Source organism: Vidua macroura, chromosome 7 (assembly GCF_024509145.1).
Source record: "Vidua macroura isolate BioBank_ID:100142 chromosome 7, ASM2450914v1, whole genome shotgun sequence".
NCBI classification, from domain to species: domain Eukaryota; kingdom Metazoa; phylum Chordata; class Aves; order Passeriformes; family Viduidae; genus Vidua; species Vidua macroura.
Window position 1 is genome coordinate 26,435,631 of NC_071577.1, and position 22,912 is coordinate 26,458,542.

At 37.8% G+C, this 22,912-nt stretch overlaps 1 protein-coding gene across 1 annotated transcript in view; it reads right to left on the reverse strand.

Moving 5' to 3' along the window:
- Positions 1-7,640: 7,640 nt before the first annotated feature.
- The window catches only part of XRCC5 (X-ray repair cross complementing 5), a 49,921-nt gene continuing 34,649 nt past the window's right edge, over positions 7,641-22,912 (reverse strand). The window contains exons 17-21 of the mRNA XM_053982293.1: positions 17,493-17,602; positions 16,882-16,978; positions 14,800-14,867; positions 9,995-10,066; positions 7,641-9,181 (exon numbers count right to left, since the gene is read on the reverse strand). Coding sequence (XP_053838268.1) covers positions 9,167-9,181; positions 9,995-10,066; positions 14,800-14,867; positions 16,882-16,978; positions 17,493-17,602 — 362 coding nt within the window. The 3' untranslated portion in view covers positions 7,641-9,166. The remainder of the gene's footprint in view (positions 9,182-9,994; positions 10,067-14,799; positions 14,868-16,881; positions 16,979-17,492; positions 17,603-22,912) is intronic.

Consider the following 22,912-nt stretch of genomic DNA (forward strand, 5'->3'; position numbering starts at 1 on the left):
GGTGGCTTTTGAAAAGCCATTATGACAGAAGGATTTGAGGGGTGTCATTCCAGTCCCCAAGAGTCAGAATCAGATGGCAATTTCCTGCAATTAATGGTTTTGATTGCCAAACCTGGAAGTGCAGCACACATGGCTGATTTTATCTGAAGGTAAGAGCTGGGAATGAAGCACAGCTGCAAAACAGGCTGGAGGGGGAATCATGTGGCTTGGCTTCTGCAACTTAGCAGAACTGTTTCTTTAGCTGATATCTGACTTCAAACTGTATATGCTTTTTGAGTTGCCTTGCCCTTCTCTTCCTCTTAGTTGCCTTGATGCCTTTAATTCACGCAGGGAAAAATTCATGCTCCACAGACATGCCTGGCTTGCTGGGTACCAAAAAAATCCCCAAAAGAATCTAGAGGAAGAGCATTCACAGCAGTTGTGCAAGCTTCCCTGCACCCTGCCACCAGACCATTTAGAACCAGATCAACCAGGCTGCCAGTCCTAGGTGTACCTTGGGATTTTGCCTCAATATCATCCATGCAGTCAAAGCTACCCAGAGGAAAATTGTAGTGCAATGAAGACATCAACTTCTGCCCCACTGGCTGGTTTCACATTGTCTCTGAGAGTACACAGGAAATCCTCAGAGGCTTTAGGAAATCTTTGTATGACAAAGGGTACATTACCTACAGATGCATTTGCTCTTCTAGGAATTGGAAAGTGGGGTTGATTGTTTCTTTAAAGAAACAATGCAGAGGGGCTGGACTAGATGACTTTTCAAGGCCCCTTCCTATGCCACAGCACATGCCACAGTTGAGACAGCCACATACACAGAGTGTCACCATACAGTATCAGAAGGCTCCAATCCATACAGAGTGACACCAGACCTCATCAGAAGGCTGCAAGCATCTGCCCTTCTTGTTCTTTAGCCCAAGCTTTTATAGCCCTCATGTTCATGCGTTGCACCTGTGTGCCCTCTGTGCCCTTTGGTGGTTGGTCAGTGCCCCTGGGCACTCCATGGCTCATTGCTGTCAGTGCTGCTCACCCGCTTCTCACAGCTGGACCCGCTGGGGATGAGGCTTAGCTGCAGCCCCACTCCAATTACCACAAACTGTGTGCCTACCACACCTTCCAACCCAAACTACTCTATGACTTAAAGCCTAACAAAATATAGAATTACATTCCAATAATTCCTGCCATTCTGCAGCTACTTAATGAATGATAGAATTTTCTTCAGTTTCGCTCATCCCATAGGATGAATTTTTGTACCAGCTACAAATCATTTGCAACATGGCCTAGAGTAATTTTTCAAGACCAGATACTGGCAACCTAAAGACCAGATTCCATCACAAGGAAATTCCTGCACAAAAACTTCAGCAGTTAAACTTCAGAGAAGGATTATTATTTTGCTTTGGATACCTAACATATGTTTTGTCAATGTAGTTGTGACTTGGAGTTTCAATTCTCTTTACTCCACAATAAATCTCTGAAACTGCACACAGCTCTTCTGTGAAGAACAGAATAATCTTCCCTTGAGGAGTGCACAGCTGTCCAGAAGGTGAAGCTGGTCCTGCCTTCCAGCACACATTCAATCTGTAACATATATCCATAACGTGGTTCCCTTGATTTCCAGTGGTCCCCTTGGGTATGTGTCATTCTTGTATTTTAAGTTACAGTGACCTGTGGGTAGCAAAAGGTCATTCTTGCATGTTTTTCTCTCATCATGTTTGCTCCTTTTCACATGTCCTCTGTCTCATCACAGTTCTTACTTCTGAATCATCATGAGCTTTAGGTTAACGGGGATTATACACAATCTCATGTGTAAACCTCGAGCTGTGAGTCATTTGAATGCTAAAGCCTATATTACTCCTGTTTCCTGAGGACTGCGGAGAAATCTCTTGCAGACAAGCTACAACACAATTACATCTTGTCTTGCTGGACTAACCCTATTCCTTCTACATTGATTTTGTCACTGCTGCCCAAAGGGAACTTCACGACCATTTGCATTTTTAAATAGGTCAGTGTGTGTGTGTCTGGGAGAACTGTAAGTAAATGCTCATTATGTAAAACAGATCATTCTTTCTGGAATGTGAAAAGAGATATAGAAAGGCTGTTCTTTCCAATAATAAGCTTTGAAACCTCATCTGTTTCCTCTCCTTGCCTTTCAAAGTCATTAAGCGGAATAACTGCTTCTCCACTTCTCCAGAATACCTGTCTTTGTCTGTTTAATGTCTGCCTTTCATATATTCCTGGTGCCTGTGGGACACTTAATGGAACTCCCACTGTTCCATTTCTCCTCAAGACTAATGATCATGTTCTCCTCATGCCCAGGGAACATCACAATAACTTGCTTTTTTTTTTCTTCATTTATTCCCATCCCCCCCAAATCTTCTGTCATAAAACTTTTGCACTGACATACCTTCTGTATATGAAGTCTCATCCAACCAAAGTCCATCAAAAGTCTTTCATCTGCCTTCCCTGGGAGATACCGTAAGTAAGCAACTTTCCCCAATTACAGAGGGAGAATAATCAACAGGCAGAGAGATTTTTGGTCACCACACCAAGGTTGTGAGTTCAATGCCTGTATGGGCCACTCACTTAAAAGTTGGACTCGATCACCCTTGTGTGTCCCTTCCAACTCAGGATATTCTGTGAAACTGTGAATAAATGGCCCCTAATGAGCCTTCAACACAACTAGGAATAAAACCTTACTGTTGCTGTCCTCAATTAGTGAACCATATTAGATCTCTTACTTTCTTAGAAAATAAAACAATAAGAAAATTTTAATGCAGCTATGGAGGACACCACCTGTTTCTCTTACTGTTTAATTTACAGGTTGATTTAGATGGAATCATTGAGGATTCACCTGTTATAGAATTCACCTCTTCTGGAGTACCTCCTTTATCTTTCAAGAAACCTGACCACCAGATCTCACAGAGTTTTGAGCCACCCCTTGTGACAAAGCCACAGACCCCTTACAAACAACATGCAACAAGCCCACCCAGCTAAGCTATGTGTATTGTCCCTGTAAGTGCAGGTGCTCCCAAGTTTTCCTTGTTTGTTAGCCAGCAAAAGTACTAAAGACAGAAACCTTCCCTATCTCTGCCTCTTCAAGGCATTTCTGCAGTAAGTGCATTATCCAAAGATAATGTTGCTGTTGCTACTAATCAATGGCTTAATAGCTAAAAAACACACTGATAGTCCTGGTACTTTAAGGGATAGCATATAAAACAAAAGCAAGTTCATTAAACATATGCAATTTCCCCATCACCAAACCAACTTTCCTTCCCAAAATCTTTATTCCTCTTACTCAGGGAGAAAAAGGATATACTTACTGGCTGATGTTATCTTTGATGAATTCCCCCCAGAAAATGAAGTGAATCAGCAAGTTGAGCTGCTAGAAGATCAGATGTTATTTAAAGGTAGGATTCAGATGATATGAAAATTTGTACAGTACCCAGCACAGTTCTGTGAAAGGTGGATTACTATCACTTATGCTATGCTCTTCTTGGAGAGCATTTAGCCATCTAAACCTTGGTGTTAAACTGAAATGTAGAGATCCTACAGGTGACAACTACTGAAAGTTCCCAAGGACTAATAGGGAGGAATCTACATCACAATCACTAGATAAACATCATGTAATTTCTCAACTCAATTTTGCTGAGCCATTTCTTATGCTTTGCAGGAAGAGAAATGACACCTCAACATTCAGGACAACTGTGGACTAGATCAAATTCACACTGGACTCACACAGTATTAAGGCATCACAGGGAAATGCTCTTGGCTGGCTCTCACCCATTCAGATCAGGGCCTTCAATGGTGGCCTGCTAGGGACCAAAGGAAAAAAATTCTCTCCACCCCACTCCCTCCTTTTTCAGTAAGTAAAGGGTCCCTAAGCATTCTGACACAGCTCCTTGTGAAGTAACTCTTGTGAAAAGTCAGCAAAGGGGCCATTTCTTCACACTGCAGATGTACTCACTCCATGGGGAGAGAACATTTGTCATTTGACTACTTGCATTAGCAGGCTGGAGAAGGCATTCTTATACATCCCAGTCATATAAAACTCCAGCAATCAGGTACTAACAGCTATTTTACCTTTCTTTTCCTAGCATTATGTCTGATCCACATGCTTCAGGCAAAAATATCTGCACCACAGTTGGTCTCCTCAGGGGCTTGTGCTCCCCTTATGCATTGTCTCAGACAGCAGACAGAAAACGTTTCTAGTTATACCCTACATTGGAGGTATTTCTGTTTTCTGATAATATCTTGAAAGCTGCAAGATTCACTCCCTTCTGGAGGAAAAGAAAATGACAGTTATTACTGCCTATTATTGTACAGTAAAATAGGAAGAAAGGATGAGACAGAGTTGGAACTCAGTAAGACCAAGAAGAAAAACAATCCTTTGGTTTGATATATTTAAAGCAACAGTGAATATATTTCCATGGTCAACCTACTAATTCCATTATAGAGCCCCGAAACTTTCACAGCAGTCGATACAGCTGACTTGGTGCACAGGGAGGTGTCCTAAGAGTTAACACATCAGTAAATATATATGTGACCAAATCTGAGTACTTTTTATTGCTGCAAAATAACTCATTATTTGGTAACAGCAAAAAGTACTGTAAGTATTTCAGGTTACTGGCAAAAGAGGTGCTTTTGATGGTCAACTGTTGAGACTTGTACAGGGGAAGCATCAGAAGGAACAGAATTAATTTTACTGTCTTAGTCGTGCTGTCTTCACAAAGTTTATTGGGAAGAAGCAGATTAATTTCTATCCAGCTTAAGTCGTTAAAGTACAGTATGTGCAGAATCAGATGAGCAAAGAGTCTATTTTAAGGCACTCATCTCACATATGCACTACAGTTATGCCTAGTTTGTAAAAACAAAATTGAGAGGTTTTCTAGTTCCTGTTCTTTTATTTTCATAAAAGCAAGCACTATTCCAGAACAGTAGAAGAGGGAAGGTAGAGGGGGACATAATCTTTCCACTTACCAAAACTTGCTGAATGGAAAAATATGATCAAACTTTAAGCTAAGCTTTGTTCAAATGTTTTCCAAGTAATTTTCTTTATCTATTATCTAGCTCTATCTATTATCTCTATGCCAATTTTTTAATGTGGAGTTCAATGTGGGTATTGATCCTTTGGGAAAAGTAAGAGAGGCTAAAAATCACAGCCTTGCCTTTTTTAATATATCTATTTCAGACCTTCATATCAGAATATGACAGTATTACAAAAGAAAACTTCACCTATTCTGGTTTCCTTTATTGTCTTTAACATATGGTAATCTATTCCTCTAAAATTTTCAGGTTCAGTAATCACAAGAAAAGAAGAGTCCAAACTATTACAGAACTTCTTCTAGAGCTGCCCTCAAATCAGTGCAGAGAAATGCTAAACACAAACTCCACCCCCCAGAAAGGCAAGTCACCTCTTGCAGAAGTCAGTGCTGCCTCACTTTACCAGCACCTTTAAGTGGTGATGGTTTGTTGAAAGAACTGTTTTATTTATGTGGCAATTCTTCAAAGAATTAAGAAACAAAAGCCTGGGTGGGCCTCCAGTCCCCTGCTAGTGCTATGAACATTTTGAGTTTTTAAAAAATCTTTGTAACCCACATCTCAAAAGAGACACAAGAAAACTTGGAAGTTTCCTACATCTGACATTCACAAGTGCTCCCAGCACTGAGCTCCAATACTGTAATGGTACCGAGAGAAGAATGAAGATGGAATGGGAAAGAAAGCAAAGCTGAAAATTTACTGGAAATGAGTTTTCCACTGTCACAAACCAACAGCTAAATTTAAAGTGCTTATTTCACACTGACAGCGGTGAGGCTGAACAAATCCAAACCCACCCTTACAAGCACAGTAGCAACATCTACCAGTGTATTTGCCAGCTTAGCAACATGCAAGTCAAAACTCTTCTTTCCAGATTATCCCCAACCCTACTGAGATCACAAGGGAATTCCTCCCTTGCCTCATGTGCAAATGCAGACTATAAAAATGGCCTGTGTCTTTAGAATTCACAACTGAGATAACTGATTTTCCTTCCTCATTTTCTAATTCCAAAGATCCTGCTCCAACATCAAACAGACAATTCTGTCAAAACCCAAACACCAGAAAAGTTTGCAAGATGTAAATCCACCCTGACAACTAAGAGACACAGTGCAGCAGAACAGGTCTCTTCACATTAGAAGTGTTTTGATGGCACGTGTAACACTTCTGTGCTACATTCTAAGGACAGAGATGAAGCCTTGCTTTCAGAATTCTCCAAACATGTTGACATTATACTATTGACCTGACATTCATTTCAACCTGATTAGTCTCACACAAATTACAAGTCTTTAACTATGTCATGTTCTAGAAGTTATTTTTTATTACTGTGGCATATTGACAACTGTCCAAGAGGACAAATTTGGTTTCTGAGTACAAAAGGAATGAGACCAAACCTGAGAACTGCATAACAGGTGGCAGACCCCACTACAGTGACAGAGCAAAATGCTTTGTGCAGAACTGATATAGCCTAGATACTTACAGATTCACAGTATATTGTAACCAGAAGAGTCTTACTCTTCCTCTATGACTCCCAAACCCAGTATTTTGTCCTTTTCTGTAGAATACTCTCAGTTCCATGCTATGGTCCTAGATCTCTCACATGTTACTTACCCTTTCTGGTATAATACTTTTGAATATTCTCCACCTCCCAAAGTCCACCCTGCAATATATTTTTTTTTTTAGTCCACACCCCTATTCTAATTAAAGAAGACTTCAGAGTCTTCTTTTTTGCAGATGCTCTGATAATTTCTCTGCCTATAAAGTACATTACAAGGGATGTTCTGCTGCTTGCAGGAAAACAAATGCACTTTATGTTTCCTTTATAGCTGCTTTTGAAGCGAACACCTAACTGCTCTAGTGCTCCTGAGGACTGGTCAGTGTGGCAATTGAGAATTCTCACTGTAAACAGTGAGTCAGCCTACTAAACAGTAAGTCAGACTTTGCAATTGAAAATGAGAGCTTAAACTAAAGGCAAGATCTCTTTCATTGAATGAGAATCTGAAAGCTGGTCCTTTGCCAAAGAACAAATGTAACATCAGGCTGCTGATGTGACAGACCCTCACTAAGATCAAAAGCTTCTGAAGACTGAACTCGGAAGCCTGGGCAGAATGAAAGATGATCTTCTTGCCTTCCAAGAATTCACTTTTACTTATTTTGAATCATATATTCTCATTCCTCTTCTCAGTATTAGCAACTCAATCACCACACCGAGCCTACCTGTACATGTTGTGCTGTACAGGTAGCAAGAAGATCTATGCAGCAATTCTCCATGAACTAAATGTATATTCCACAACAGAAGCACTACAGTCTAGAAATGTGGTCAACTAAATCAAAAGAAACAAAGTAACTCCATATCCTGCTCACCAGGTTCTATATTCTGTGTGCTCTTGACCCAAGATGTTATTATCTCTGCAATATAGTAAAAACTAATTTACTGGGGTGTTGCAAAGTTTAGAGTTCATAAAGAATGGAATAAGTATACTCTGCTTCTGTGGAGGGATTTTGATATTCAATGTTTGCATTGTAGGCCCAGAAAAGGGGCTTTTGATAGTTTCCTTTAGGCACTGCATAAGTAGTCACCTGATTTTAGCAAACATGGCTCTGAAGACAAAACCTGACCTTTAAAATATTTTTATTGAACAAAAAAAATAAAGTGTAAAAGAAACCCCCAGCCACTATACTCCATATATTGGCCTTTAAAACACTGATCAAATAATCCTTATTTACAGTTGAGAAAAATATCTTCTGGTGATACAAAAGCTATAAAGGTCTGCAAAAATCACTTGCTCCCTGCTATCTGCATTTGAGAAATGCTTTCAACTCAGTCAGGATAGGATGTAAGACAGGAGAGAGTAGGTTGCTGTGTAAGGAAGTAGGGGCAAAAAACAATTGCTATTTCCCACACAGGAGCTGTTGGCCAGTATAAAGTACAAACATTCCACAACATTTTGCAACTACAGATCCTGATTTTTCCTTTTTTTCTGATCTTAATACCATTTTGCACAGTATATTTATACATTTATAATAATGAAACAACAGCTTTTAAAGGAATGAATCTGGTTAGAACAGACAAGCATGTGTGAAGGTGTCATTACTGTCTCTTCAGCTCTGTAATCAGACTTCAATGTCTCTTTCTAAGCAGTATTTGACTAGTTTGGATTGCTCTGTGTAGACACTACTCCATCCTGGTTACCAGTATTGACTATTATCACGTATCTATCACAGCTGTCAGTGTACAGCTTTGAGGGAGTCTTCTGCTCTGGGTTAGCAGTTCTCAGCAGTGTATGGAATGGACACAGAAGTGATTCATTCTCCTTTTAGTACCAGGAGCATCTACAGTAACCCTACTAGTTAGAAGTCTAAAAAAATCAAAAAGCCCAGCACATGAAACATGAAAATGTGTAACAGAAAGGGACAGAGACCTTGAGCTGTTGCTGAGCTGAGAGGAGAGAGAACCTGTAGTACAGAGATGACCATAACTACAGACCTGGGGTCAGTGTGGCAAAATCAGCACACCCTGCTGTGTGCTTTAGATCCTGTTGTGTATTTCAAACTATTAACGTGTGAGTCCCTGGCCTAGAATTTTTTCCCACAAGCCTCTGTGGTGGTTTTCATGGTGCTTTGTTGGGTTTTTTTACTCTATCTTGTTTTTTATTTGAGTTGGTTGGTTAGTTTTTTTAAAGCATGAAAATAAGAGACTTTTTCCCTTCTGTAACAATTAACCTATAGGGTTACCTTCACTAAATATTCAGTATTACCTGATAACCTTGCTGTGACATTTCTATCTTCCTTCCCAGGCAATGCAACAAAAGTTTCAGGCATCAGAGCAGATTCTCATTAAATTTAGTAGTGTTCAGCTAATACAAAGGACAAGCTAAATTCAGTTCTAAAGAAAAGAAAAAAAAAAGATGCCTCAAAGGTATTATTACTTCCCAAATACTTCAGACAATTTCAATCTTCTGTTCTAGTTTTGAAAGTCATATGACATTTATACCAGCTGGAAACTTTTCTGGGATTTCTGTTCTCATTTGAGAAAATAAAGATGGATGCACTGTCTTCTCATTAGCATCTTTTTTTGTGTCCCTTTTCACAGAGACATCTCTTCCAAAACTTTGCTTCTATAGTCACCATATATCACTGGTCACATCATGTCCAGCTGCAAACAGAAGAAACAGATTTGAAAGAAGCAGCATTGAAGTTATTTCTTACATGTGTTCAGTGCTGAGAAAACCAAGCAAATTTGCAAATCCTTATCATGTAACATTAACAGATTGCACAGAATTCAGTACTAATCTTCTATAAAGTCCAAAAACAAACCTAAAAATCTCATCTTCACATAATCTATGCAATCTCTGCAAATCTGAGCAATGTATAGATTTTTAAAAGTACAGTCCAAAGTAGAAATCTGTTTGTTATCGAAGCTTCTTTAAAACCATCTACACCATCAGCTTAAGCCTTGGAGACAGATTTGTAATGAGTCAGCCTGTAAAAGATGGCTAAAATATTTATTAAAAAACCTGGTATCCTTGAATTTCAGCAAGCCTATATAGAGAAGTTTAATTCAAAAGATCAAAACATCTTTTTAAAAATGTTTTTGAGTTTTCAACCCACATAAGTAGCTGTTCAAGGTCTGCAAACCTTTTAAAATGCTATTATAGTAAATTATACCAATCCACTGTTAAATGAGTGGCTCACTGGCTATTTTGAAGCATATTAGAAGACACATTTCACCCCTGTAAACACCTATGTTACTACATCACATAATATTTGCCATCATGAAATTATACACCTGACTAAGTTTTACAACGGCAAGTAAGTAATTTCATGTGGCTCTTCTGATTCAATTCCTTAGGTGTTTTCTAAGCCATGCACTCTAATAACTACTGCTTTAAAAAGCATTTGGCTCTCTCATTGCACCTTGCACTTAGAGCTTAATTCTAAAGCCACACTATATCTTTATGGTACTCACCAGATCATCAACATCACCACCTTCATCTGTAGGAGGCAGAGTTTCATTTTTCTGTTCTTTTGGAGCCAAGAACTAAAAAAAAAAAAAAATGAAAAATTATGCAATGAGGACAAAACTGAGAGCCTTTAATGTGAAATTAACAGAATGTCTCCTCTGTATATCAAAACAAAGCCACATAAAATGAAAAACAAGGAAGGAAGTGTTTTCTGGCTTCCACCCTTCAAAACGATATTAAACTACAAAAAACTTTGTAAGACTTGCTTTTAAAGGATTTTATGTGTCAAAAACCAGATGTAAGGATATGGTTCTTGAGACAATACATTGTGAGGCTCTAGAGCACCCTGTGATCAGGATGCTGCAAATATTATTCCCTAAACTAAGGGGGGATGAGAAAGATGCATAGAAGAGAAATCATTTTAAGTCTACTATGCCCACAGAAACAACCTTGGGCACAAAAAGTCTTTGAGACATCAGTGGCTGCAGCCTGGGACTATACATTTTTCTCTACCCATCCCTTTTTGTCCACTCTCAGATGGAATTCTAGATTAGATGGAAATTTTATCCATTTCAGTTTGACCAGGTTTATGATCTTAAAAAATATTGTGTGTAGCTACAAAATGCTCCCAATGATGTGAGTACATACAGGAGGGTGACCAATGGCTTCTTTGAGACATTTCCTACACACAGCATTCTAGTTCTGTGTTGAATTTTTAAGCTTCCCCATTTAATTCAATTAGCATTTACCAAATGAACAAAGATATGAATTAAAAAAAAACTCTCTAACATGCAAGATGGTTAGAATGCCAGTCTTAAAAATGGAAAATTCATTATGTAAAATTACATTGCCGTAGCTGCTGATACAACTCACCATATGCCCTTCACTTAAAGCATGACATTCATAAACAGAAGAGAAAGGTAAGTTGCTCAGATACTATAAAAACTGAAATCAAACATACAGACAATATCTGGAGTACAACCACCTCCAAATTATTTCACAGATTTTTCTCTTAGCCTAAAAAAACCCAAAAACACTAAAATGGTAGGAAAAAAATGGCAATACTCAACTCTTACTTAAAAAAGCATCCAGTTGTCTACAAATCCTAGTTACTACCTTTTTACCAATATCCTTAATATAAAATCTTTTTTTTTTTCTTCTTATTTTCTTTTCTTCTTTTTCTTCTTATTTTCTTTTCTTTTTTTCTTCTTATTAAAATGCACCAGAACAAGTATACAGAGCTATAAACAACGTTGTCCCCAAGAAAACAAGTATGAAGCTAACGAGGAAAAGCCACATTCCCAGATTTGGAGTCCTGTCATCCTTAAGTCAGAAACAACTTCACTATAACTCCAGATGATGAAAGAGAACAGCTAAGTAGAAAATAGCCACATTAAAAAGGCTATAAATACCTGCTTAGATAACTCTTTTGTGCTCCTAAAAGGGAGTTGCTGTTCAGCTGGGGACTTCAACTGTATCAGCCAGAGAGGTTGTGTAAGAGGTCATGGGATCCCTATTAACATCACCAATCTCTGAGACAATACATTTGTAGTGTGAAAAGCTTAAGCATTATTTTAAATAAATAAAACATTCTGATCCTCTCTAGAATCCCAGTGACAGCTTTAGGCGTGGGGTAAAATTCTGACTTTCCTGTTGCATCATCTAGGATGAAAAGCAAATACATCTTGTTTGGGTAACACCAAAGACACAGGATACAGGCAACCTCTGCCTCATTGTCTCAGTGACCAAAGGTAAGACCTTTCCTACATCCTAAGCAGCAACAACCAAGAGAAATATAGAAATCTCACTCCACAGACAACATTCATGTTCTAACATGCTGAGTTTAACATAGCATAGAGATTTGTGTAGCTGAAAAAAAAGGCAGGGAATGTGACAGAAGGAATTAGAATTTCAGGATGCTGTACACCTGTTTATCTTTTCTGTTGGAAGAGTTCTTAATCTAGTAGTAATATAAAGTAGATACTATGAAACTAAAAGCTAATGACATTTGTCAGCTCTGAAAGGCTTTTTGTGCCAGATCAAATTTCCTTTTTTCACATTTAATTAAGAGTCAATTGGTATTTCTGGAAGTAGCACATTTATCAAAATTTTTACAATCAGCTTTCTCATGCTAAATTATGCAAAGGAAACTAAAAGCTAGAGAAATGTACAATGAAGATTTGCAGTAAATTGAAACCTGAAGTTTCCATCAAATGCTGAACATCCAAAGTTGGATTTTTTCCCTGAAAACCTGTTTTACATTTATGCAAAAGCAAATGACATATAATAGCTGTGCTGAAATCATTATCTTCCCCAAAGCAACCAGAAAAAGCACTTGACATTCCTGCTCTTTTAACCTACAATCCTCATACTCTAAAAAGAGTACCTCCACTATCACAGGGAAGAAAAAAATTCTCAGTGATAGGAAAATATGCATGCATAACCTACCTCAAGCAAAAAGAAAAAGGAAATTTTGACCTGTCTAATAAGCAGCCTGGTAAGTCCTCCTTTTTCCTGCAGACAGCAACCCTATATAACCTGTAATCTTACAGACAAAACAGTCTTGAAACTACTAGCAGCTAGGAAACAGCACGTAAGAGAATGGGCTTTTGTGTCACAAAGGACAACACTGACAGAAATCCCCATGACCTACAGGCTTGCACATAACCTCTACAGAGGTGAAGAAAACTTGTATCTTACTCTGTTAGGAATTTTGAAAAAAATCCAATATAACCCTTAAGTGAAGGGTATCGCTTTCAGAAAACAAATTAAGCACTTTTGCAATCTGCTGTAGACCTAGGAAAATGCTGGCTCTGTATTACACAGGAAAACTGTGGCAGGGTTTAACTGGACCAAAGAGGACTAGATTTTATACCAGCCCCACAATATTGAGATAAAATATTCTAACCCTGCAGATCTTACTCCAAGAATACAGAGTCTTGCAGTTTCTTAATGAAAAAGTCATATGACTTAACAGACAATGGGAATTAGGATTCTGGGTTTGGATTTGGACAGTGTGTGAGGAGATGGTTATCAAGTGAATATCTGGAATTGCCAACTGCTTAGTTAGCAAAGAGATGCAATCCAATTACTCTGGAAGTTAAAGTAACTGTCATATTAGAGAACACTGCTGCAAAACTGATTTCATGCAATGGCTTGTATTCCTCCAATTTAATGGGAAGATATAGCTATTGTATGACCAAATGATCAATCACAAAATGACCTTCAGTCACATAATAGTTTCCTATATTGCAATATATGGTGATTGCAGGATGATGGTAAACAGAAATGTAAATTTGCAGTCAGTCTATAAATGCCTTCTCCAGCTTAGCCTGGCAGCTGTGAATCCACTCCATGATACTCTATCATTTGTGCTGGATTCCTATGCAGGCACAGTATTTTTTAGCCACCACAAGCTCACACTGAAGACAATGGTATGCTGCAAGGTCTTTGTGGTTAATAGATATTTCCTTAAGGAACAGTGGCTATTTCACTATTGGCTATTTCAATGTGCATTAGCACATTTTTTTTCAGCATCAGTGGTAGTTTCAGACTAGAAAGTACAGTTCTCAAGAACAATATTGTCTTAGGAAGTTTCCAAGTAAATTCATAGCACTTGAAGTAGATAAAAAGGACTGATACTCTTTAAAACCACTACTGGGGGAAAAGTTGCTCTGTACATTTATGTGTAATGATAAACAGCCAGAAGGTCCTTCATGTCTAGAAAAATCAGCATACTCTGTCATTTGTGTCCTGCACATGTGCTCAGCTTTCTGGACTCCTGGTTTGTTAGCTTTTCATTTTCATGACATTTCTGTGCCCTCTTCTCCTAGAGGTAAATTGTTACAGATGAAAAAAGCAGTTTCTAAAATACAACCTTTTTTTGCTCATTAACTAAATCATGGGGAACCTACTTCTACCCACTTCTGGCTATTGCTTATGGAAGGCCTGGAAGTTGCAAAAATCAATGTGCCATTTTTATAAAAGCAAAATTGTGATTCTAGACACAATTTTACCTTCAGGGGGGTCTGTGATACAAGGACCTTTTTCCTAAACTAGCAGCCTGATACAAAAACATCCATCTTATCCTCTCCACACAAATATAATTTTTGACAGCAGCTCTGAATTCTGATTCCTTCCAAAGAGAAGGCACCATTCTGCCTGTTACAATTCAGTCCTTTGTAACTGGGAGATCCTTCATTCATCACTGTAGTTACTAAAATGCTACATATCTGTAGAAATTATATCTGTAAATAGTCCAAAACTTCCATTTCCAATAGGATCTAATATGGTCACCAATAATACCCCCAGCATCACATATGATGTCCACCAATCTACAAGAGCTGCATGAAGTCAAAATATTGGTATCACTGCATATATGGTGAAAACTAGCCTCAACAAATTGAATTGCTGGAGCTCATAAAACCTTTTTAAAAAACTCAGATTTTTGAACTGGTGCTACCAGTGAGAATATATTTCTTTCTGTGAAGTTCAAATAGTGATCTTACATATGTAAATAGCTCTCTGCTGTTCCACTACACTGAGTTGCTGAAGTTCCTATTCTTTGTAGAGGATATTTTCAGATAATTTCAATACATGCTACTTTTTAAAGACCAATTACAGTAAAACACTGTAGTACATGCTCAGGTATTTTTGCTCTGAAATGCAGAAGTTTCAGTTGTGTGGCAAATGAACATTCTTATTTCTTCATATGGATCTTATTTCATTCAGCTGAAGATTTATCCACATAAAGTCTTCAGTGCCACAGCAAGGGCTCTATACAAACAGATGCTCATGAAAAAAATGATACCTTCTCAGCCTCTTCACCCGTCACCAAACTTCCTTCTGCTTCATCTTTAGTGATCAAAGAAATTCTTTCTGAAAAAAAAACCCAACATAAAAATATCATTAGAAGGCTTCCCAAAAATTCACCTAATGTTAGAAGTGAAAAAATGTTTCACATTCCAACTTCTGGATGTGTCATCATCACCAGCAGAAAAGAGTATCACTCAAAGGAAAATGTGACTTGCATAAATGAGTCAACTATGATATAAAATATGATATAAAAATAAATTAATGAGCATATTCATAAGCTTGCGGAAGTATCCATTTAGGAAACTGCTAATATTGTGACAATCAAACTAATGAGACACTGAAATCATAGATCACAGATGAAATGCTGAAAATCTATTAAAAATTACACTTTTAGTCATTCACAGCATGCTCTTAGGTCCTCAGCAAAAATTAACTCCTAGCATTCAGACACTTTTGCTGTGATTAACTAGTCTGACTACCAAAGTGCTGGGCCTGCCCCACTTTGCTCCTTGGTTGTGCCAGCAGCACTACCTTATGCAGTGATGTCCCACCCCTCCCCCAAAAAAAAACTTCAAAAAAATTTCCATTTATTTTGACCCCAACAATTTTTTCAGCCCAGTTCATCACTTGGCCATACAAATGCTTGTGCCTGAATAAGCAGCAGTGGGTGTGAGAGCAAAAAATAAGAGAGTCATAGAAATTTCAGCAGCAGTGTAAGTGTAGAATCCTCTCCTTGTGCCCACAGAGCCACATGGCAGGGTTTCACAAAACAAAGAAATTTGTCAAACAGATCTCCCTTTCTTCTGAGCCACTAACTCATTAACTTACATCCATCTTCTTTTGGTGATGACAGTCACTCATGACAAGACCCAATGCACATCACACTTGGTAGAAAAGAGGGGATGGGTCACATGGCAAGCATGAGAGAAAACAGAACTTCTGCTCTTGTTAGCAGCAAGTAAAAAGCAATTTCAGCTGCCTACTGAGAGCAGCCAGATTATGCATTAAGCATCAAGATTTCATTTCATCATGTTCTCAAAGGAAGATAATCTATGCTGCATGAAAGTATCATCTCTCTCTGTATTTGTTTGTTTGGTTGATTTTTTTCCTCAAAAACATACTCCAGTTTGTCAAAAACTCTGAATTATACTAACTAAAAACTATTCATGGCTTTGAAAGATCCAAGTTTGCTACTTTCAAAGTTCATTGGTTTATTTTTCCAAATTTATACAGAGAAAGTCCCCTACAGCACTACTGAATATAATGTTCTTCTCAGTGTTGTCCTGTGCTGTTTTTTTTCACATTGCTAAACAAATTCCCATCCTGTAATTCAAAGTTGGATGAAGTAGACATTACAGCATGTCTGCAGTTCATCACTTTGAATGGTACTACACAAAATCACATCACTGCATTTTATAGCATGCACCCTTCAGAGATACAGCTGGGCATTTAACAGATTTTCTTAGCATTGGTTCCAATTAAAAACAAGAGTATGATGTAAAAGATTTTTTTTTTAGACCACTACATTTTCTATTTGTGAAAATGTTCCTTTATTTATCACTTGTGTAGCCTCTGAATGTCTTCTAGAATGGCACTGCCTTGTACCTCCCAGTTTAATCATAGGTAGGTGTCATATTACCACATATTCTGTCCTTCAGGTTGCGTAAATACAAAATGATCAGTGACACATTTCAACGCTATCTATGACCTTTTGGAAGCTTAAACTGCAAGAATCTTTTTATAGGTCTGAGTTTTTTCCATTTATTCTGAAATTGTGTCTTCTCCTTACCCCATAACATTTAATTTGTCTCTTATTCCACGATTAATTTACCATTTCAACAAGACTTGGCAATGCATTATGAATAATGCTGATATGAAACTATTAGTGCAGAAAAGGAAAGGAAGCTGCAACATGAAAGTTGTTGTTTTCTTTTTTTAATAGGCTGCAGGAATGAAACTTATCAAAATGCTGCAGTGGGGTTAGTTTAAGTGCCCCACTGCTAATGAAGTTTTCTTACTTAGTAGATAAATGCAATACAACTAGAAATTATCTAGTTTTTATTAAATGCCATCCTACCTTGTACCATGATCTCCCAGAAATCAGATAAGGCTTTATCTTCCAACTTTGATTTCAGGGCCGGCAGAAAATCATTAAAGCACTGCACCTTGGACAGCTGAAAAAAATGTAACAGCAACTGTAAGCAAGAAATATTAAAACTACTAAAGAGGACTGCAAGCTTAATTCTTCATGAAGTCATTTAACATGGTGAATACAAAAGTCTCTACAGAATTTTTTTTGGTTGGTTTTTTTTTTTTTTTTTTGTTTTGTTTGTTTTTTTCTATTAAAATTGTGAGTGCTAAGGAAAGGTGAGCCACAAAAAGCACCTCCCAGAATGTTAGAAAAACTTTCTTGTAACTAGCTTTGTTGAAGAAGAAAACTGTAGAATTTTACTTTTAACTAGCACAAGCATCAGGTCATAGGCCTTCTGTTTTATGTTTAAACAAAAACAAATAGCAAGTAATACCAGAGAGGCTAGTCCCCATTCCCATAAAATGCAACTCTATTTCTAAAATTTGAAACATGCTTAAAGTTAAATTCTTTTTGCTGCAGCAATAGATTATCAAGCAAATAGGCCCATCATGCCTTTAATTTGAAAGAGGTCAAGAGTATTCACACATTGACATTACCTTCATGGCCTCCTCTCTAAAAACTCTGATACAGTTAATCCCTTTCATGTAGTACTGTGAACCTTTATTTTCCAAGAACTGATCAATGCGGTTTATCAACTGCTGACTCACTGGAAGACAAGGAGAAATAAACTGATAATTAAATAAAAGAATGCACACTTTCAAGGGAAAAAAAATCCAGCTTTTCTTTTACATCTCTCTTTTTCTACTCCACAGGCATCTAAGTAGTTAATCATACCCACACTGCCTCAAGCTATGCAAGTTGATAATTGTTATATAAGCTAGTGACAATAATTTCAGCCTCTCTGGAAAAGCCAGATATACTAGGAAGAACCTCAAGGATGTCCAAGGCATACTTTTCCCTGAAAGCCAAGAAAAAAAAGCAGTGGCCTAACTTGTTTGATAAAAATTTGGGATTCTAAAGCTTACGAAGGATAATGTTCTACAACACAAGCATATCCCCTCCCCTAAGCATCCTTTGCAATCAATGCATATTTCAATAAAAGCATTAAATTTACGAGACAGGTGTACTAATGTCAAACCAACATATGTAGGGTGATTGCAGTTAAAAGACCTTGCTGTTATTGACATCAGAGTATGTCTTGTCTCTTTCTTGCACAGGTAGTTTGATAATTTTTCATCACAGCAAAGAGGTTTGTGATTATAGAGATTATAAACTGTGCACACCTGACAGAAAGAATCAGAAGTAAACAGTGAGACCTGTTCCAACAAGAAGGGGAACACCAGTTTTACCCTTACTGTTGAGCTCCTAAAAGGTAGGTAGCTGTAAACCACTGCAAACAGACAAGAGAAATGTCACCCAAGAGCTCTGCAAATCCAAAGTAATTTCTGCTGGATATTAGTAATTTACTTTCTCTTCATGTTTACTTACAGTTAAGGAATTGTCCAATTTTACCCTCTGGCAAACACCTCAGCCAGGGAAAAAACAAGTGTGAGGATACAACAGTGATCTATAAACTCAGAAGCATTGTGAAAAGAATGAATAGGGAGTTGATAGTGCCCTGCCTCTCTCAAAACAAGAGCCAAGACTTGGGTTAAGAACAAACAATAAAACAGGATCTTTTGAAGCATACATCAGCAGTTAACCCCTTTACCAAAGGCTGATTTAAGTTTTAACAACTTAAAAAATGTCTGAACAAATTCTTAGAATTCTTAAAAGAGGATGTCTGTCAAGGGAGATTAACAGTGGTGTTGCCACTGAAGAAAAAGATTCAGGAAAGCTTTCTGACCAAGTCACAGCATCTACTTTTATTGTTCTTGTACTGTTGAAGACCAGTCAGTGGATTAGCAGAACCTCTCCTCTGATCTATAGCCCTTCCCAGCTCTAGATATTATATGGGCATAGACATCACTTCAAGAACCTCAGCTGTAGAAGCATCAACAAAGAAAAGCACCTACCAGAGTAGTGGAAGAAACAAGACGTAAACACACCAAGAAGACATTGTTTAAGTACAGTGTTCCTCTCTGCTCACTGTGAGCACGCACAGCACCAGCTGTTACATAATTTTCTATAAAATGCCTAACTGAACTGAATCTGAAGGACAATATCTCTGCATAGTGTGAAACAAGGCATGTTTGATATTCTCCCACTAGGTTTTCACAGTTTCTAGAAAAGGAGGCAGATAATGGTTCTGCCCAACAGCAGCTACAGCACAACTAAGTGTGCTAAAGTGCCTATTGTGCCAGAGGTAATCAGCTCACCAGTAGCTGACAAACTGAACTGAAGTCTAACTACTTAAGCTTCCCAAGTTAAGTCAGTCCATTTTTTTTCATGGTTAATGATTTTCTCATTAAATGTTCTAATTTCTTATGAATTGCACTAATAAAAGCAAGTCCTGCTGGTGTTTTCAGTGGTGGTGGTGTTTTTTTTAAACACTGCCTTCTCATTGATGTGTTAAATTAAAACCCCAGGCACTATAAGGGTGCAATAAAAGTCTTTATTGTCAGAAAGATTCCAGCATACTGTTTGAAATTATCAGACACTCTACTACTTCTTTTGCATTTAATTTTTTTTAAATCCCTTTCCATTTGATTGCCCTGGCAGCCATCAGAAGAAAAGACTTTCTTGCTACTGATTGTGAGATGCCCCCTTTTGAAATCTGTGGTAAGGAACCAAATGAAACCTGCAATGTTTTACCAGGAACTGAGAGTCCATAATATAGGCAGCAAACAGGTTACATGGCAACAGTATTAAAGTCACATTACTCTAATATCCTGAGGTAGCTTGGCTAAAAAGTTGGTTCTGTCTATTAGGTTTCCCTTAAATCATAGGCCAATGATGGATGAATCTAAAATAGACAAAAATTCATATGTTCTGATTAGACTACCGAATTACTTCAGGGGGACAAAAGTAATATTAAAGAGAGTAGATAAGGATTATAGCAGGAAATTCTTGAAGTGGTTGCTGTTCCTTTACACTTCTAATCTGAGAACTTCGTTGATTTCCTGCTGCCTTTTCATTAGTCTGAATCTTTGGGTCTGGATGCTGCAAAAAATAGATGTCCCTGTTTTTGGAGCCAGGCATGTTCTGCATAAAGATGTCTTTTTAACTAAGCTGTGATAAGCATTAACTCTGATGTATCCCAGACAAATCTCAGGCATTGATGTTTTGAGGAGTAGGTCCCTGAGTAACAAACTGACAGCCTATTCAGGCCACTCCTGTGTAATTGTAACTTTTTTCTTCTCGCCCAACTTCCCGAACTCCACACACACTTCAGGAAGCACTCCTAATAACCACCACATTCTGCAGAACGTCCCAAGAAATTTTAATGTTCTCTTTCCTCTTTCTACTGTACCTGACAGGTTAGATAACAAATACAGTTATTAAGGGTTGGAGAACTGCAGGAAAAAATAAATCCCGGAATAGAAGATCTTTTAGTTCTAGCAGAATTTAATCCCTTCCCCTCTGGCATTCAGATACATTTGCTACTCCAAAATACATTCACTAGTGCTGTCATTTTTTGTGAAATATGCCATGAACAATTATGTTCACTTGTTATCTCTGAACAGCTACAGTACAGAAGTGCAGTTATATTTTCATGTTTGTTCAGTTCAGCTCTTGGTCTCGATTACTATACCAATCAGATTATACAATAATAATAGCCAAAACTGTCTATTATTACAATCCAAGCTTGATTCCTTGGGGATTCCCCCCCCCCCCCAAAAAAAAATAAATCAGGTTAAAAAAATTTCTTCCTTTAGACAAAAAACTCCTGTTAATCTTCTGATTTATGTGCTGCTGGTGGTAATGATTTGTATTCATGGGCAGTGCTTAAAGTGTGATTCACTAACAGATCAGTTAAATCACCTGAAAATTAATTTTAAAATACTGCTCTGTAACATCTTTCTAGAACTGAAAAGAAGAAAGAAATTCTGAACTGAAAACTGTACTAATTTTTAAGGGTCTCCTTCGTCTTTAAGCCAAGAAATAAGAATTTTAAGACCAAGAGCTGTTGGTTGTTGAACTAATCCAATACCCTATGAGGTGCTGGTTCAGTTTTGAAATGGTGTCTCTAAATGCCCTGTGAGTATGAATCAGCATGATTGAGGCTGGATGTCTGAAGGACATACGACCCAAATCCCTGCTAAAAACAGGGTTCACTGTGGAACAGGTGCCTCAGTGCCCCACAGACTTGAGTTCCATGTAGCTCCAAAGATGGAGAGTCTCCAAGTTCTCATGGGCCCCTTTTTCTGTGTAAGTCCCATCATTGTGATCTTTATTATCTTTTCCCCTATAACATCTAATTCAAATTCTGTTTGTTGCAACTCAGAGCTTTGAGTCTCACCCAATCACTATGCCCTTCAAAGACAAACCTGGCTTCATCTTCTCTGTGAAGCAGATATACAGAAAACTTCAAAGTGATTCTATACACTCAAGTATTTGGTTTGCAAAACCCCTTCTAATGACTGAATCATTTTCATCAAACCAGTTATTGCATTTGGCCTACCTAGCAGTAGAGCATGAATAGTCTCTGAAATATACAAAAACATCCAGTAAGATAAAAATGCAGACAAACTGCAAAAAACATGCCAACAAAGAATTAAGTATTTGTTTTTTAGAAAACTATCTTGGCTCCAGAAAGGTCATTAACTGTACTTATTCCTACAGAAAATCTTGCAATGAAATATCATCATTGTTCACATGCAATTACTTATTCTTTCATCTATAATTTTCTAGAAATGCCTAGGAAAAAAATATTAACTAATTTACTATAAATACAGAAATGAGAGCTTAGTGCAATTTTTCTCTGGACATGCAGATTTCTTTCCCAGCTGAAAATCAGTAAATTAAAAAAGCTTTTTTGACATCATGTTCTCAGACAGGAGTACTGTAAGATGCAATGAATGTGGCCTATAAACTCACACAGAAAATTTACAAATCAAAGAAAATACTATGCATGCGTCACTACCTTTTTCTACTCCCCTGATTCTCTCTTATACAAAAGCCTATGAAAATACAACACAACACATCAGACATGATTTGCTCTCCAGAGATGCAGACATAGATGGAAACCTCCAAACAGGAGGATGAACTGGTAGTACATGGCTACTCCTTTGGCATTACAAAGATGGCAAGCACTGACTGCATTCTCTGAAGCCACAGCAATGAAGAAACTCATTGTACACCCTTGGGAGCAACAATTCAATTCTACTCGGGTAAACTAATCTATTTTATGTGCAATCATTGACAAACGTCAGAAGTTGTTATCAGGAGACATCTCTTTGTGATAACTGCACACTTGTGACTTGCTCAAAATAAGACCTGCATAACATGACATTGCTCAGGCCATGAATGCAAATAAGAAAGTAAGGATGTCTAGAGGGGAACACAATTCTAGTTACATGAGCATCAGCATTAACCAGTACGCTGAAACCATCAAACATATCTCAACATGTAAGCCCTAAGCAGCTCCCTGCTGTAATAAACAACACAGTTTTCAGGTAAAACCAAAGTCAACTATTGTTTCAGGAATTGAGCTGCCAGTCCAGAAAACCTATCTCTAAGACCCTTGCCAATCTGAAAATCCTTGATTTTCTGCAGATATGTATTTAGGCATTAGTGGCAAAGTTCTCACACAGCATCAAACACAGACTAGCTTCCACTTAAGACTTCTGCTATGAAAGGAACAAGCCCTGATTAACAAATCTCAGTGAGGGCACTGCAGGAAATATACTGGTACCTATTTTCAGTGATAAATATACCATCAGGACTTCCTACAAGCTCTTTCAGAAGAAAAAGAAAAATAATCACCTTGCCATCCTCTGGTACTGCTAACTTTATAATTTTGGTGTGGGTGTGCCATTAACCTGTAGCTGAATTAAAAAGCAACTGTAGTGTCAGTATTTAAAGTACAACTCTTCCTACTGCTACAACTTCTCTATCTACTAAAAAACAACCC